General features: G+C 38.1%; 1 protein-coding gene across 1 annotated transcript; it reads right to left on the bottom strand.

The window, feature by feature from the left end:
• Nucleotide 1: 1 nt before the first annotated feature.
• LOC134273790 (uncharacterized) lies at nt 2–13402 on the bottom strand (the record flags this gene model as incomplete). Its single annotated transcript, XM_062756000.1, has 17 exons — nt 2–7786; nt 7875–8097; nt 8192–8429; nt 8522–8779; nt 8871–9125; nt 9230–9377; nt 9480–9741; nt 9853–10035; nt 10139–10482; nt 10587–11162; nt 11319–11468; nt 11560–11727; nt 11812–11977; nt 12083–12338; nt 12428–12623; nt 12713–12865; nt 12989–13402. Coding segments are annotated over 17 exons (11775 nt in total), but the record flags the coding sequence as incomplete, so codon positions are not given.
• Between the last annotated feature and the right edge of the window lie 313 nt (nt 13403–13715).

The following is a 13715-nucleotide window of genomic DNA, read 5'->3' as shown; positions in this document are numbered from 1 at the left end:
TTTCAGCTTCAAGTTTCTCTCTTTTAAAGTTGCCTTCTGCGCGTCCAGTTAAAGCTCTGGATGATTGTTCAACTTCAAGAAGGAAGTCCTGCTCTTCAAAGCCATTGAAAGGTGTTCTTAGAGATACTTTAAATCCATTTTTCCTTCCCTTGATAATATTGAGATCAAACTCTGATTTTTGTTGATTGAAGAGGATCTCGGCGTGTGTCTGGCAACCCTCGCTGGTCATTTCATGAGAAATGAAAGCTTCTTGTTTAAGATATCCCTGGAATGGCGTTCTAATTGCAATTTGTCCCTCCATTTTTTTACCTCTTTTGAAAGTGATGTCCATTTCCACAGTTTTCTCCATGAATGTTCCCTCCAGTTGCATTTTGGAACCCTTCTTTGAGAACTTGATGTTTTGACTCTCGTATGAAGTGAACGGTGTTTTAATGGAGAGACTACCTTGGTTGGCAGAAAGTTCTCCATCAATTTCAATGGTCTTTTGTCTGAAAGTGGCCTCTGCATGGGCTTTCTGGTCATCAATGGTAAACAGTACATTCTGATTCTCGTAAGAAGCAAAAGGTGTTTTAACTGAAAGACTACCTTTTGTGGCTGAAATTTCTCCATCGATTTCAATGGTCTTTTGTCTAAAAGTGGCCTCTACATGAACTTTTCTGTCATCAATAGTAAACAGTACATTCTGGTTCTCGTAAGAAGTAAAAGGTGTTTTGATCGAGAGACTGCCTTTGTTGGCAGACAGATATGAATCAATTTCAATGGTCTTTTGTCTAAAGGTGCCCTCTACATGAATTTTCTTGCCATTAGTCGTAAAGCTTATTCTTTGAATTTCAAAACCGGGGAAAGTTGACTCAACGGAGAAGAATCCCTGAGTAGACGAAAGTTCACCATTAACTTCAACTGATTTCTGTCTAAATGACAAAATACCGTGTATTTTGTTATTTTCGCCTCTGAATTGGATTTTCTGTTTTTCAAAGCCTGAATATGGCGTGGTGATTTGGAGATCTCCATCAACGATTGTATCGATATTTATATTACCAGCAACTTCGATTTTCTTCTTCTGATATGTAGCTTCCGCTTGCGATTGATAACCCATCAGAGTCTTTTCAAAATTGAAGGACAATTTTTGGTCTTCAAATCCCGAGAAAGGAGTTAAAACCTTAAGAGAGCCTGTGAAACTTGGTCTTTTGTTGAAACTGGCTTCGACTAATATTTCTTCTTTTTCAATTCCTGCTTTAGCTACGGTCGAAAAACCACTGTCTTTGACTTCATGGTTGAAAGAGGCTGAAAGTTTTCTCATTCCCTGTATAGGGGTATTAATCGTAGTACTTGCACTTATTGAATTCCTGTGGTTAAAGGAAGTGTCAGCTTGAACTGTTTTTCCTCCAATTGTTCCTTCAATGTGGTTTTTGAAGCCAGAACTAGAACTGACATGGTTGAAGGAAGATTTCAATTCTTCAAAGCCAGTAAATGGTGTTCTCAGAAGAACGCTGCCTTGGAGGGGATTCTTGGCAAAACTAACTTCAGAAGAAATGCTCTGCTGACGGAATGTGACTTTAGCATTTGCCTTAAGGCCTGAGGAGGAAAGGGTATATGATACGTCAGCACTGGACTCTCTGAAGCCTTCGAAGGGTGTTTTGATGATAAGTTTACCTACTACAGAGTCTCTTCCTGTTACTGACATCTGTCCCTCAATCTTCTGTCCATTATTGTAATCAATAGTAAATTCTCCAGTTAGATCATCAGTGAATGCATATTTAGCGGAAATAGATTGTTGTTCGTATCCTTTGAATGGAGTTTTCAAAGAAACTTTCCCACTTACTCCATCAACGAAGGCAACTTCAGTTGCTGCAGCAATAACTTTGTCTTCTGAATGCAATTTTATACTGCTTGTAATTTGATAGTCATTGTAATCGTGAGTGAAAACAGCGCCAATATTTCCACAGAATGGGCTTGATATAGACACGGATCCTTCTTTAATACCATCGTTGGAGTAAGTGGCATCTATTTGGGTATTGTATCCATCAACATTAAGTTCAGCATGGGATTTCATTGACCTTAGTGACTGCTCATGATTGAAGGCTCCATTTAATTGTCCAAGCACGCTTCTGATATTGAATGATCCAGATATCGGGCTGGAACTATAGGACACATCTCCAGAAAGTTTTTCGTTCCCAGATACACTGACTGATCCTGACGTTTTGAAGTTATCTAGATCCCCTTCATGACGGAAATTAGCCTTGATGTCATTAATTTCACTTATGGGAGTTTTCAATGATAACTGTCCGATAATAGATGATGAGGCATCGAGTGATGCGTCAAATTCGATTTGCTTTCTTCCACTGTATGAAATTTCTGCAAGAGTTTGGAAGTTTGTTAAGGGACCATTGTGCTTGAGTGATGCCATGATATCCTCAGAGATTGGCGTTCTCAGTGTTGCATAACCATTGATTCCACTGCGTCGGTCAAGCCCAACATTTCCGGTTATTTCTTTTCCATTGAAACTTGCTGAAGATTTGATGTTGAAATTTTCAGATGCACCAGTTTGTGAAATAGAAAGCTGGATGTTCTTGACAACTGGACATTTTGATGTCAGGGAAGCTTGGACGGAAAGTGAAGGAACTGTATCAAAGGACACTTTTCCTTGGATCTTCTTTTCTCCTCCATATGTCAATTCAGTTCCGCACTTGAATTTCTGGATGGATCCCGCATGAGTTAGTTTAAAGATGACATCATTTGTAGACGGTCTTTTAACAAATCCGATAATTTTAACTCTCTTGTCCATTTCAACGTTCAACTCAATTTCAGATTTTTTGCCTTCAAGTGAATATTCAGCATGACTGTTGAAATTTAGTAGACCACCATTGTGTCGGAAGAGGAAATCACTTTCCCTATAATCAGCAAATGGTGTGCGTATGGACAGTGTTCCCTCAAGGGAGTTAATGCTTGAAAATGCTAAATCACCTTCAACAGTCTCACCATTGGCAGATGCCTCAGCATGACATTTGAAGTTGTTCAGACTTCCAACATGTGAAAATGAAGCAGCTACAGTTTTGACTTTTCCATATGTTGTTGTAATTGAGGTTCTAGCAGATATATCATTTGTGGAGTCGAATTCTGTACTAGATTTTATGTTTTCTTTTCCATAAGAGATTTCCAAGTTGGTGTTAAATCTTTTTTGTGTTCCTGAGTGAGATACGCTGGCTCTCAGTGGTTTAATGTAGATAGAATTCACAAACAAAGATCCTTGGAGAGGAGATGATTTCAACGACAATTTTCCGTCTAACAGACTTCTTCTTCCATATTTGATTGCAGCTGTAGTCAAAATGGGAGAGCTTTCATGTGCGAAGGTGCCGTCAATCGTTTCAAAGTATGGTGACTTGGCAAGAACTTTCCCTTCTAGTTTCACTAGGGAACTGAAATTGACATCAATTTCAGATTTGTCATTATTAAGTTCAAATTCGGCATGACTGCGGAAATTGTTATATGTTCCGTCGTGTGATAAGCTTGCCTTTACTAGTTGTGCCGATTTAAAGGGACTTGTGAATTTAAGATAACCAGATATTTGATCTAGAAGGCTCATTCCGATTTCTCCCGTCAATTTCTTATTGGTTCCATCAGATCCTTCGGCATAAATTTGGAAATTCTTCCAGTTGCCTTTATGGGTAAATGTTCCTTGCATCATTTCATAGTCTTTAAAGGGTGTTTGGAGTGAGACCTCTACTGAAATATCTGATCGAGAGTCCACTTTGAGACTAGACAAAATGCGTTTTTTATTCGGGAATAAGATATTGACCTGGTTGTTGAAGTTTCTCAGAGATCCATCATGTGTCACAGAAAATTCGCTTTTTTCAAAGTTTCTGAATGGGGTTTGGAGCGCAATAGAGGTAGCGATCTTGGGATCTATAGCAAACATAATATCTGCATTGTAGAGTTTGTTCTTTCCCACAGTAATCTCCCCATGGGACTGGAAGTTCTTTAGTGAACCTTGATGAGAGAGGATGACACCAGCCTTTTTGTATCCTTTAAAGGGTGTCTCCACCGAAAGGTCAGCCTTGAAGTTTGGTCTGAGAGACATTTTGATATCTGCAGCAATGGACTCTTTTCCAATTGAACCTCGACCACTTGTTTTGAAACTCTTCTTGTTTCCACTAAAGTTCCAAATTCCTTTTACTTTCTTGTATCCTGGTATAGGAGTGACAATGTTTACAATAACAGCAGATGTTGATCCTCGCTTCAAGGTGATATCAGTCGTATATTTCTTTCCTTTTCCGATAAGTGCATTGGTAATTATTCTCATATTTGTTGGTTTACCTTTCTTGGTCATAGTTATCTTAATGGGATCCGTAAAAGGGTTCTCAAGTTGGATCGTTGCTTTTGCTCTCTTTTTCATTTGAGCGTTAATGTTCAATTTATACTGTAGTTTTTTGTCCATCTTTATGTTCCCAGTGGTCTGAAATTTGGAAAGATCACCAGAGTGTTTGAATGATGCTGAAATATCCCTGTGGAATGGTGTTTTTAATGTCACTGAGCCAGTTATTCTCTTTCCAGTTGAAAATACCACAGACCCTTCGATTAAAGCCTTTCCTCCCTTTATGAAAGACGTACTAGTTTCGAAATTGCTTAGACTGCCTTCATGGGAAAATTCGGCTTTCATGTTGTCGAAAAAGGTAGCTTTAAGCTCTAACGACCCAAGAATCTTCTTTGCATTCTTAAACGCTGATATGACTGAACCCTTATGTTTTCCATATTTACCATCAAAAGTGATTTTCATTGGGCTTTCGTGTAAAAAGGATGCCGCAAAATCTTCTGTGAATGGAGAGGAAAATGAAACTGATCCTGTTGAGGATTTAGCCAGTGAAAGCTGCATTTTTGCTTCATACTTCTTTGATTTGCCATACTGGAATTCAGCAGTAGACGCAAAGTCATTTAACTCTCCTTTGTGGCTAAATGAAGCACTCATATCTTTTAAGAGTGGAGATTTGAAGCTTAGCATTCCAGATAGTTGATGGTATTTGGCATCCAATTCGTACTTTTTCCCTCTGCCATACAAAGCGTCAATGTGTGTATCAAAGTCAGAAATGCTTCCCATGTGTTTAAAAGAAGCAGACATGTCTTCATGAAGGGGAGATTTAATGATTACATTTCCAGCTGAATTGCCAAAGTTTCCAGTTATTTCATATTTTTTGGATTTCCCGTACTGCATTTCTGCGTGGGAGGAAAATTGAGATAGAGATCCCTCGTGATTAAAGGCAGCGATGAAATCATTAGCAAAAGGAGACCTAAGTACTAAGGTTCCCTCAACCTTTTTGTTATTTGAATAGGTTATATCACCCTGGATCTTCTTCCCTCGAGTATACTCAATCTCTCCATGGCATTGAAATTGGCGACTATTTCCACTATGGCGAATTAAAGCTGCTGAATAGGGGAGTTCTTGGAATGGTGTTGTTAAGGCAATGCTGCCCTCTAAGTTTTCAAGACTTGGTAGCAAAGTAGACTCCAACTTGATTGTCTTGCCTGGTAAATATTCAACACTCAATTCTGTTGTTTTCTTTTCCCTCTGATCATTATGTGTAAAAGAAATACGGCTTTGTTTGTAAGGTTCAAATGGAGTGTTGACCTGAATGCTGGCAATTATTCCACCATATGAACTCCACTGGGATGTAACAGACATTGGCCCAAAGAGTGGACTGATCATCAGGTTAGCGCTGGTATGGAAGGATTTGGAATTGCCAGAAAACTCGGCGCCAATGGTCATTTTGCGAAGATTTTCATATGGGGTGTTCAGAATTGTATTCAGACTCTTCTTATTGCCCCATTGTCCACGGTTTTCCATCGTGATTGTGTCTCCAGTAGGAAGGACGACAGATGATCTGGTAACAGTTTCACCTCGCTCGTTGGATTGATCCATTGTAATCTTCAGTGTTTTCGATTCATCGTAATGACTCATCTTTGCTTCAAACTTTCCACTCATTAATCCAACTGGGGAAATGCTAAATGTACCATCAATCAAAGCCATTGATTTCTTGTTGGACAGATACTCAATTTTACCAGATAAAGGATAACCTTGATATTGTGAGGACACAGTCAGGGTCTTGGTAACTCCATGACATGAGCAGGTATGTGTTGAGGAGGCAATGCCACTGTTTCGTTTATAAATGTTGATCAAGGAGAAGACTTTCTTTCCTTTAGTAATGTAATGAATCTGGTTATCGATCATGCCAACTCCATGTTCATGTGAAATATCCAAGGCAATATCTTCAGCAATGGCAAATGATGAGCGCAATTCGGATTTGATAGTCATCGTACCACGTGGAAGGGACATGCTCTGCTTTGCATTCAAGTTAAAGTCAATGTTGCTTCCTCCAGAAACAAACTTAAAGCTTGATTGGATGTCTTCAAATGTATTTCTGTGTGACCATGAGGATTCTACTTTATTGGAAGGGCTCCTTAGTTTGATATTTCCGCTGTTCTGCAAATGCAACCCATTTCGGAAATGAGTAATGTCCCCTTCATAGCTGTAAGCTTTTCCATTGTGCTCGAAGTTAATGCTGTTTTCAAACCTCTGTCCATTGTCCACATGTTTCACAGCGGCATAAAGAGAAGTTATATCTTTTAGGGTTGATTTCAGACTCAACCTTCCTGTGAGGTCTCTAGAGGATCCTGAACTTTTGTCTGCAGCAAGGATATCAGCTTGAAGAAAGTCTTTGTTCCAGAAGAACTTGATCATACTTTCTACTCTGTCGGACTTTTTGTTTTTTAATTCAACCCCTGCTCTTTCAAATCCTGGAATAGGCGTCTTTACATCAAGAGTAGCTTCCATATCGTCCCATCGCATGGGTTGCTTTAATGACAGTGTAGAAGACATGCGCTTCATTGGTTTCCAGTCGATGTCAATGTTTGAGGAAGACTTTGTTTTATCATTTTGGTGGCTGAAATCAATATTGATGGATCTGAAGTTTTTGAATGGAGATTGAATTTTTAGACCTGCCTTGTAACCATTCTTTTCCTGTCCATAGGTAGAGTCCATTGAAACCATTTCTTTATTCCACTTTGCATGGGCATGAGTTGTGTACTTATCACCGCTCTGGTGTTTCAAATTAAGACTGCCGGATCCTAGAGGACTTACTTTGGACAGTGTGGCTTCCACGTCTTGATCTCCTTTGGTTAATTCTCCCTGTAGCATCACTTGTTTTGAGGGGTCTTTGTTTGCATCCCATTTGACATCAAGTTTGCTTGAGTACACTGGGTTTTTCATTTTAGTGTCAAACTCAGCTGTGATTTTGCGAGAAGGATACTCCAATTCACCGGCAAGCTGAATACGCGATCCACTTCTGACTAAAGATGATAAAGACATAGCATACTTGGTCTTTCCGTATTGGATTTCTGAATTAGCCTGAAGATTTGAAGGAATAAGCCTGTATTGTCCTGAAACTGTTAGCAGTTCAAATGTTGGAATGTTGAAAGAGGTTGTGATGTCATACTCATTTGTAGCAACATTGCGCAGCGTTGTTTGGATAATGCTCTTCTTCCCATTCTCAAGCTGAACTGTCAGGACGTTGCTGTACTTTTTGGCATTGTTTTGGTCCAATGCATTACTAATGACGATATCTCTACCTGGGATAGAAATACCAAATTTACCCACCATACTTGTAAATTTCTTAGATTTGTCTTTAACCTCTAGAGTGGCACTGTAGGAGGATTTCTTTCCAAAGAGGACATCCAAGGAGGAATCGATGGATTTGGAGGTCTGTACGTGCTTTCCTTTCATTTGGTAGTTCACACCCTATGAATATTAATATGCAAATGGATTCCTGATTATCAAAACAAGAAACCTAAATTAATTGAGCACATTACATTAAAAATTTACTTACCAAATATGGGAAAATGAATTTACTGCTGGCATCAATATTGATTTTCTTCTGTTTCCAGTTGATAATGTGATTCATTTTACTGTCAATCTCGATGCGTTTTTTGAAATCTTTCTTGTTTGGTCCATAAATTGCAATCACATTAGCTTCTGAATGTTTCCAGTTCTTGCTGATGTCTAACTTGACGTTGAGGTTGTAATCAGATTGTTGTTTGAAATTTAAGACCCTGCAAAATATGTAGAGGCATTAGCGATTTTCAGTTTGTAAATATGATAAGGAAATGTACTTATATAAGAAAAGAAATTCATTATTTATCTTACATGTTTCCTTTTGCGGCTGCAAGGCTCTTTGTGTTGCGGATATTCAGTTTACCATTCAGGGTTACTTTGTCTCTGCTGACTCGAGGAATGACATAGTCAAGTGTGGAGCGAACGATGCCTATCTGCTGATTTTTAATCATGAACATTGAAGTCCATTTTGTGGTTAAGACTGGGGACTTAATGTCTACTCTGGATCTAATACCTTTACTCTTTTTGTTGCTGCCATCTCTTATTTGCACTGGAAAAAACAATTACATACATATTTTCTTGATTTAGCTGAAAAGTAAAAGATTCATTAATAAAGTAATAGTTTTTTTTTTTAATAAGTACCCAAGAGTTTCATTGGCTTTGAAACAATGCGGTCGACAGTTAAATCCACTTTCAATGCCTTTCCAGTCTTATACTCTGCTGATCCCCCGAAACTAATGAGTTCCTTCTCTGGTGTTTTGATGGATAGATATGGCCTGTACCTCACAGCCTTCTTTGTTGCCGACATCTGAACTCTGGATTCAATAGCGTATTCTTTCTTCTTCTCAAAGCTGATACTCGCTTTAGCTAATACCACTATTTTTTTCTTGGAGTAGTTGACTAAAATAAAACACATGTAATAATACAAAATGATTTTCTGTGGAATATTTTGAGATAATTAAGAAGACTATTTCACTTGTCAGATACTTACCTTCCGCTTTGATTGGTTGTTTGGATGCCCCAATTAATATCAAATTAGCATCCAAAAGTTTCATTTTTTCGTATTTGATTCCACCTTTAAGTTGGATTGGCTTCATTTTAGGAGCGGATATTTCAACGTGGGGTTTGTACTCGTAACTGTTCCCTTTCCTTGATTTTGTCACCTCTGCAACAACAGAGTATTCCTTCTTTCCGTAGACGAATTTTCCACTGACGTGTTTTAGATTTTTCTCATCCTGGACTTTACCTATGCAAAAGATTGAAAAGTTGTAACATAAATTACATAAATAAAAGTATAGGTTTAAAAACATTATTTATTCACGCTAATAAAAATTTATTACTGAATCAAACCTGTAAAAACAGCTTTAGTCCATGGCGACTGTACACCAAACTCGACCTTGGAACCTTTTTTGTCAAGTAAGAATTCAGCAGAAAGAGTTCTGTCAACTCTTGATCCTGGCGTGTCAAAAGCCATACGGATATTAATGTCTTTCTTGGTCTGATGAAGAATACAAAAATAAAATTAATACAATTTCATCATATCGGAATGATTTTCTTTGTTACTTCCAGATTTATGCATATTATAAGTGTCAATATTTACCTTTGTAAATCTGGCTTCTACGTTGTATGATTTGTGAGAATCCTCTTTCACCAGAGAAAGATCCATGTTCATTGGCCCAGTAAGAGGAAAGTATGGAGCGTTCGCCTCAAGAGATGCATTTGGAAACTGCATTTCTCCGCATAATCTCAATCCAGTGATTTTGGCAAGCTTGAGTCCAGTGCATGTTTTGTGTGTCTGTCTATTTTTTGTGATCATTTTCTGTTCTTTTTCAGCATCACGATGAAGAGTGAAGAAAGCAGTTCTGCAAAAAAAAGAAAAATAAATACGTGTTAAACCATTAGTCCTTTGGGTACAACCTATGACGTATAACACAGACAACTCACTCATTACATAGCATTTCAAAATATCTTACTTGAGACTGAAAATTTCCATTTTGTCTTTAGGCATGTCTAGATTAGCATTAAAGATCTTTCCGTCTTGAAGCTCTACATGACCCTTCAGCAATGTGCTGGAATGAAGTGTTGATACCATCTTCAATCCGCTCTTTGTCACGAAAGCATCAACGCTCATCATGCTCGAGATTTCGACTGCAGCACTACAAATAGAAGCAATTGAAACCTTGATATAGATGTTGTTACTTTAAAACTTAATCACAAAAAGTCTTAAAGACATATTTTTAACCAAAGAATTAAATCCACCTTGGTTGGATCTTTCCGCTGATAAGAAGACTCATGGGACTTGTACCCATTTTACGCAGGTCCGCTTTTCCTGAGGCTTTCATGTCAATCGTGGCAGTTCCGTTGATTGTCAGATTGAGTGGAAATCCAGCACTTGTTGGAATGATCATTGAAGTGTCCAAAAACATGATGTTCTGTGTGAATGTGTAGTCGTGATTTTTAGACATGCTGATCAGCATCTCAAGAATGTTGAAGCTATCACCACTCAAAAGGTTTTCTAGGCCATTGAAACTGTTATACGAGAGTTCGTTTCCAAACACTCGAAGGTAGAGAGCTCCTTTCAGTTGATCCATTCCCATACCAAACTACAAACATATTATAACAATGTAATTAGTTTGAAATCATAGGTTTTACATAAAAGATACTTTTAAATTATAGAAAAAATGCAGTCAGAAAACTCTCTACATACCTGACTGTCAATTTTATTCATTTTCTTGGTATCAACTCCTTTAATGACCTGTGTAGTGGCTTTCTTGACATCTTTTTCAGTGAAGTAGCCATTAGGTCCAAAGTAAGATTCAAGGAAGTATTCAAGACCTTCAACTCTTCCTCCGACTTCCAGAATATTGACCGATTTTCCGAACAGATCCACAGTCAGATTGGCCATCAATGATCGTGGAATGAAGGATTTGGACGACCAGATCAAATTGCTTTCAACAGAAGCCCCAGTGTTGATTTTCTCAAGGAAGAAGGATCCTTCATAATTTCTTGAAAACTTTCTTTTGTCCATGTTGAATTCTTTTTTCAGGTATTCACTCTCCAAGATAGATCTAATATCCTGTTTTAGGGGACTGGAAGATTCCATCAGGTTCGTTAGGTGAGACCAGATAAAAGAACCTACTTGGTTGACTTCTTCTTTCTCAAGAGCATATCGAACAGTAGAGAGAATGCTTGTGGATGGACATTGCATGAGGGCCAAGTAGGCAGCAATGCGCACTTCGGAGTCTTCTTCTTTGTCATTGAAAACCTTTAATGCTTCAGTTCTCTGAAATAAAACCGTCGTTTATTAAGATGATTAAAATTCTACTGGTATATGCTTTCCACTTAAAGGTATAGCAAAATTTGATTCTTCGATTATTCGAGACTTTCAGTTGTGAGATAAAAATGAAATGCATTATAATACTAGGACTAAAGTACGTACGGCATCGTCACAGGAAGCACGACGGAAGGCCTCGATAGCAGCAATTCGTACTTCTACTGGATTGTCTTTACGAGAAATACAGCTGTTAACTGTAGCAGTTGCTGAACTGATGTGGCCGGAATTTCCAAGAGCACGAAGAGTCAAGACAATCTGAGATTTAAAATAGGTAAAAATGTTTTTTTTTTCAAATATTAGCACTAATACATATGTATCTCCCAAACCAAATAACAAATATATTTACATTATCTTTGTTGTTTTCATCTACATAGCATCCATATCCAATTTTATCTTCCAGAGCGGAAATGACGTTAGCGATGTCCATGTCGTTCTCGCATGCAGCGTTCTTGCAGTAGGTGTTAACTAAGGAGCTTACGGCCAGCAGGGCTTTACCATTCTTCTTTAGAAGAGGCTGTATGAGACAAATAATATTCAATTATCTATTAAATCAATGGAATTGTCTTTTTTAAAATAATTTTTCAGATTTAGTCGTTACCTGAACCTCGTTGATCATGTCTTTCGTGGGGCTTGGAATGAAGGCTAATGTTGTCAACCACATGTCAGCTTCGATTCCAGTCACATCATTGTCGTTGATCATTTTAGACAGCATAGCAACGGAGGCTGAGGTTCCAGCCATGGGAATGGCATCCATGAAGAATTTTCTGTTGTAAACAAAGATATCATATTTAATTCAGATCCCGATGGCCCAAACAAATCATTATAATTAGAGAGCAAATGAGATCTTTTTCATGGGGAAGTATACAAACCTGACTTTCTGGTTGTTGTTGCTACAGAGAGAACCACTCTGTACATTGGAATAAACATCCTTAAGTGTCTTGGAATCAGCTGCTCTCATGATGTAAACAAGGTCGGAGAAAAGACGGGGTGTCTCTTGGCGAACATCTTCTGTTGTCTGGGCACAAATGTTCACTAGTTGTCTCTCAATGTCCTTGCGGGTTTTCATGTTACTGGCAACATCATAATGATGCTCAAAGTTCATATCAGTTTTTCGACTTACAGATCCTTGAAAATAAAAATATTCATTTCAATTTCACGCCTTTAACTAGAAGGATTTCGATGGAACTAAATACAATAATAATAGGGAAACCTACGTGCTGCTGATACTCCGCTCTTCTCAGATACGTATTTCAGTGTCTGTTTGCTTTCTGTCACGGCCCCCTTATCGTTACGTGAGAAAGGTCTGAACACGTGTTGTTCAGTACATGAAGATCCCTTCAGGACTCCAGATTTGCTGATTTCCTGCTGGCAGGAGTGACTACTCTTCATGACGGGCATGGACTGGATTTCCTATTTAATGGAATTATGTTAGTATAATTTTACTGATAAATCTACTATTCTTTTTAATAGGCAAATCTTACTGAGGACCTATAACCTACCGATGGCACTCTGTAGGGTGTTCCTTGCAGTGCTGTCTGGTATCCGTGGCGTTCTGTGCAGCCCAAGAGGTTCTTGTGTTTCTTGATTGTCACTGTGTACCACCCATTTTCAGACACTGTGTAATCGGCATCACATGTTCCTGTCACGTCCGCCTGGATTCAATCAAAGAAGTTAAAGGTTTAAGAAATAAAATGAAGGCATTTTTTTCTCATTGTTCAAAAATATTAGTGTGGATTAGTAATTATAAAGGAATAGTTATTAAGTACTATACAGACCTCTCTGACTTTTTGGTCGACCTGCAGATCTTCCATGGTGTTTTGAATCATTGACAGGATACCTCGCTTGATGTTGAGAACCCAGGTCTTTTCACTTTCAGCAGGACACAGAGACTCAATTCGGCCATCTTGGAAAGAGAATCTCAGTGAGTTCTCCTCCAGCTGTCTGCTGAATTCTCCGGACATTGTTGAAAGGATCAAGTTTTCTGGGGAATCGGGGTTTCTTTCGTGGAGTTGTACACTTTTGACCTTCAGCACAAGGTCACATTTTGACAACACTTCCACTTGAACTTTGGCCGTCATTTTCATCCCGGATTTCCCTTCGAAGGCCCCCTCGATGAGAGTCGCTGTGTCCACGTCATAATCGTACTCGTAAGTAGTTCCAGGTTGATATCCGAATTTGGTTGAGTCTAAGCATTTAATAATACCATTTTACGATATGAATAATTTCACTACTGAATTTGGTTGAGTCTAAACATTTAATAATATCATTTTACGATATGAATAATTCACTACTGAATTTGGTTGAGTCTAAACATTTAATAAATACCATTTCTCGATATGAATGATAGTAATTTTATATGAAACTGACTATAAAGGAATTTATACTGGAAAAATAACTCTTTACAAATAAATACATGTTGTTCTATTCAAAAGAAATTGCTAATTGACTAATAACGAATTATAATCACCAGTGCATGAAATAAATATTCAAATTTAATACGTA

This window comes from Saccostrea cucullata, unplaced genomic scaffold, assembly GCF_032062105.1.
Source record: "Saccostrea cucullata isolate Sc308-1 unplaced genomic scaffold, CSIRO_AGI_Scuc_v1 ctg6987, whole genome shotgun sequence".
NCBI classification, from domain to species: domain Eukaryota; kingdom Metazoa; phylum Mollusca; class Bivalvia; order Ostreida; family Ostreidae; genus Saccostrea; species Saccostrea cuccullata.
Note: the sequence above shows the minus strand (reverse complement) of the source record. Positions and strands in the feature narration are given on the sequence as shown.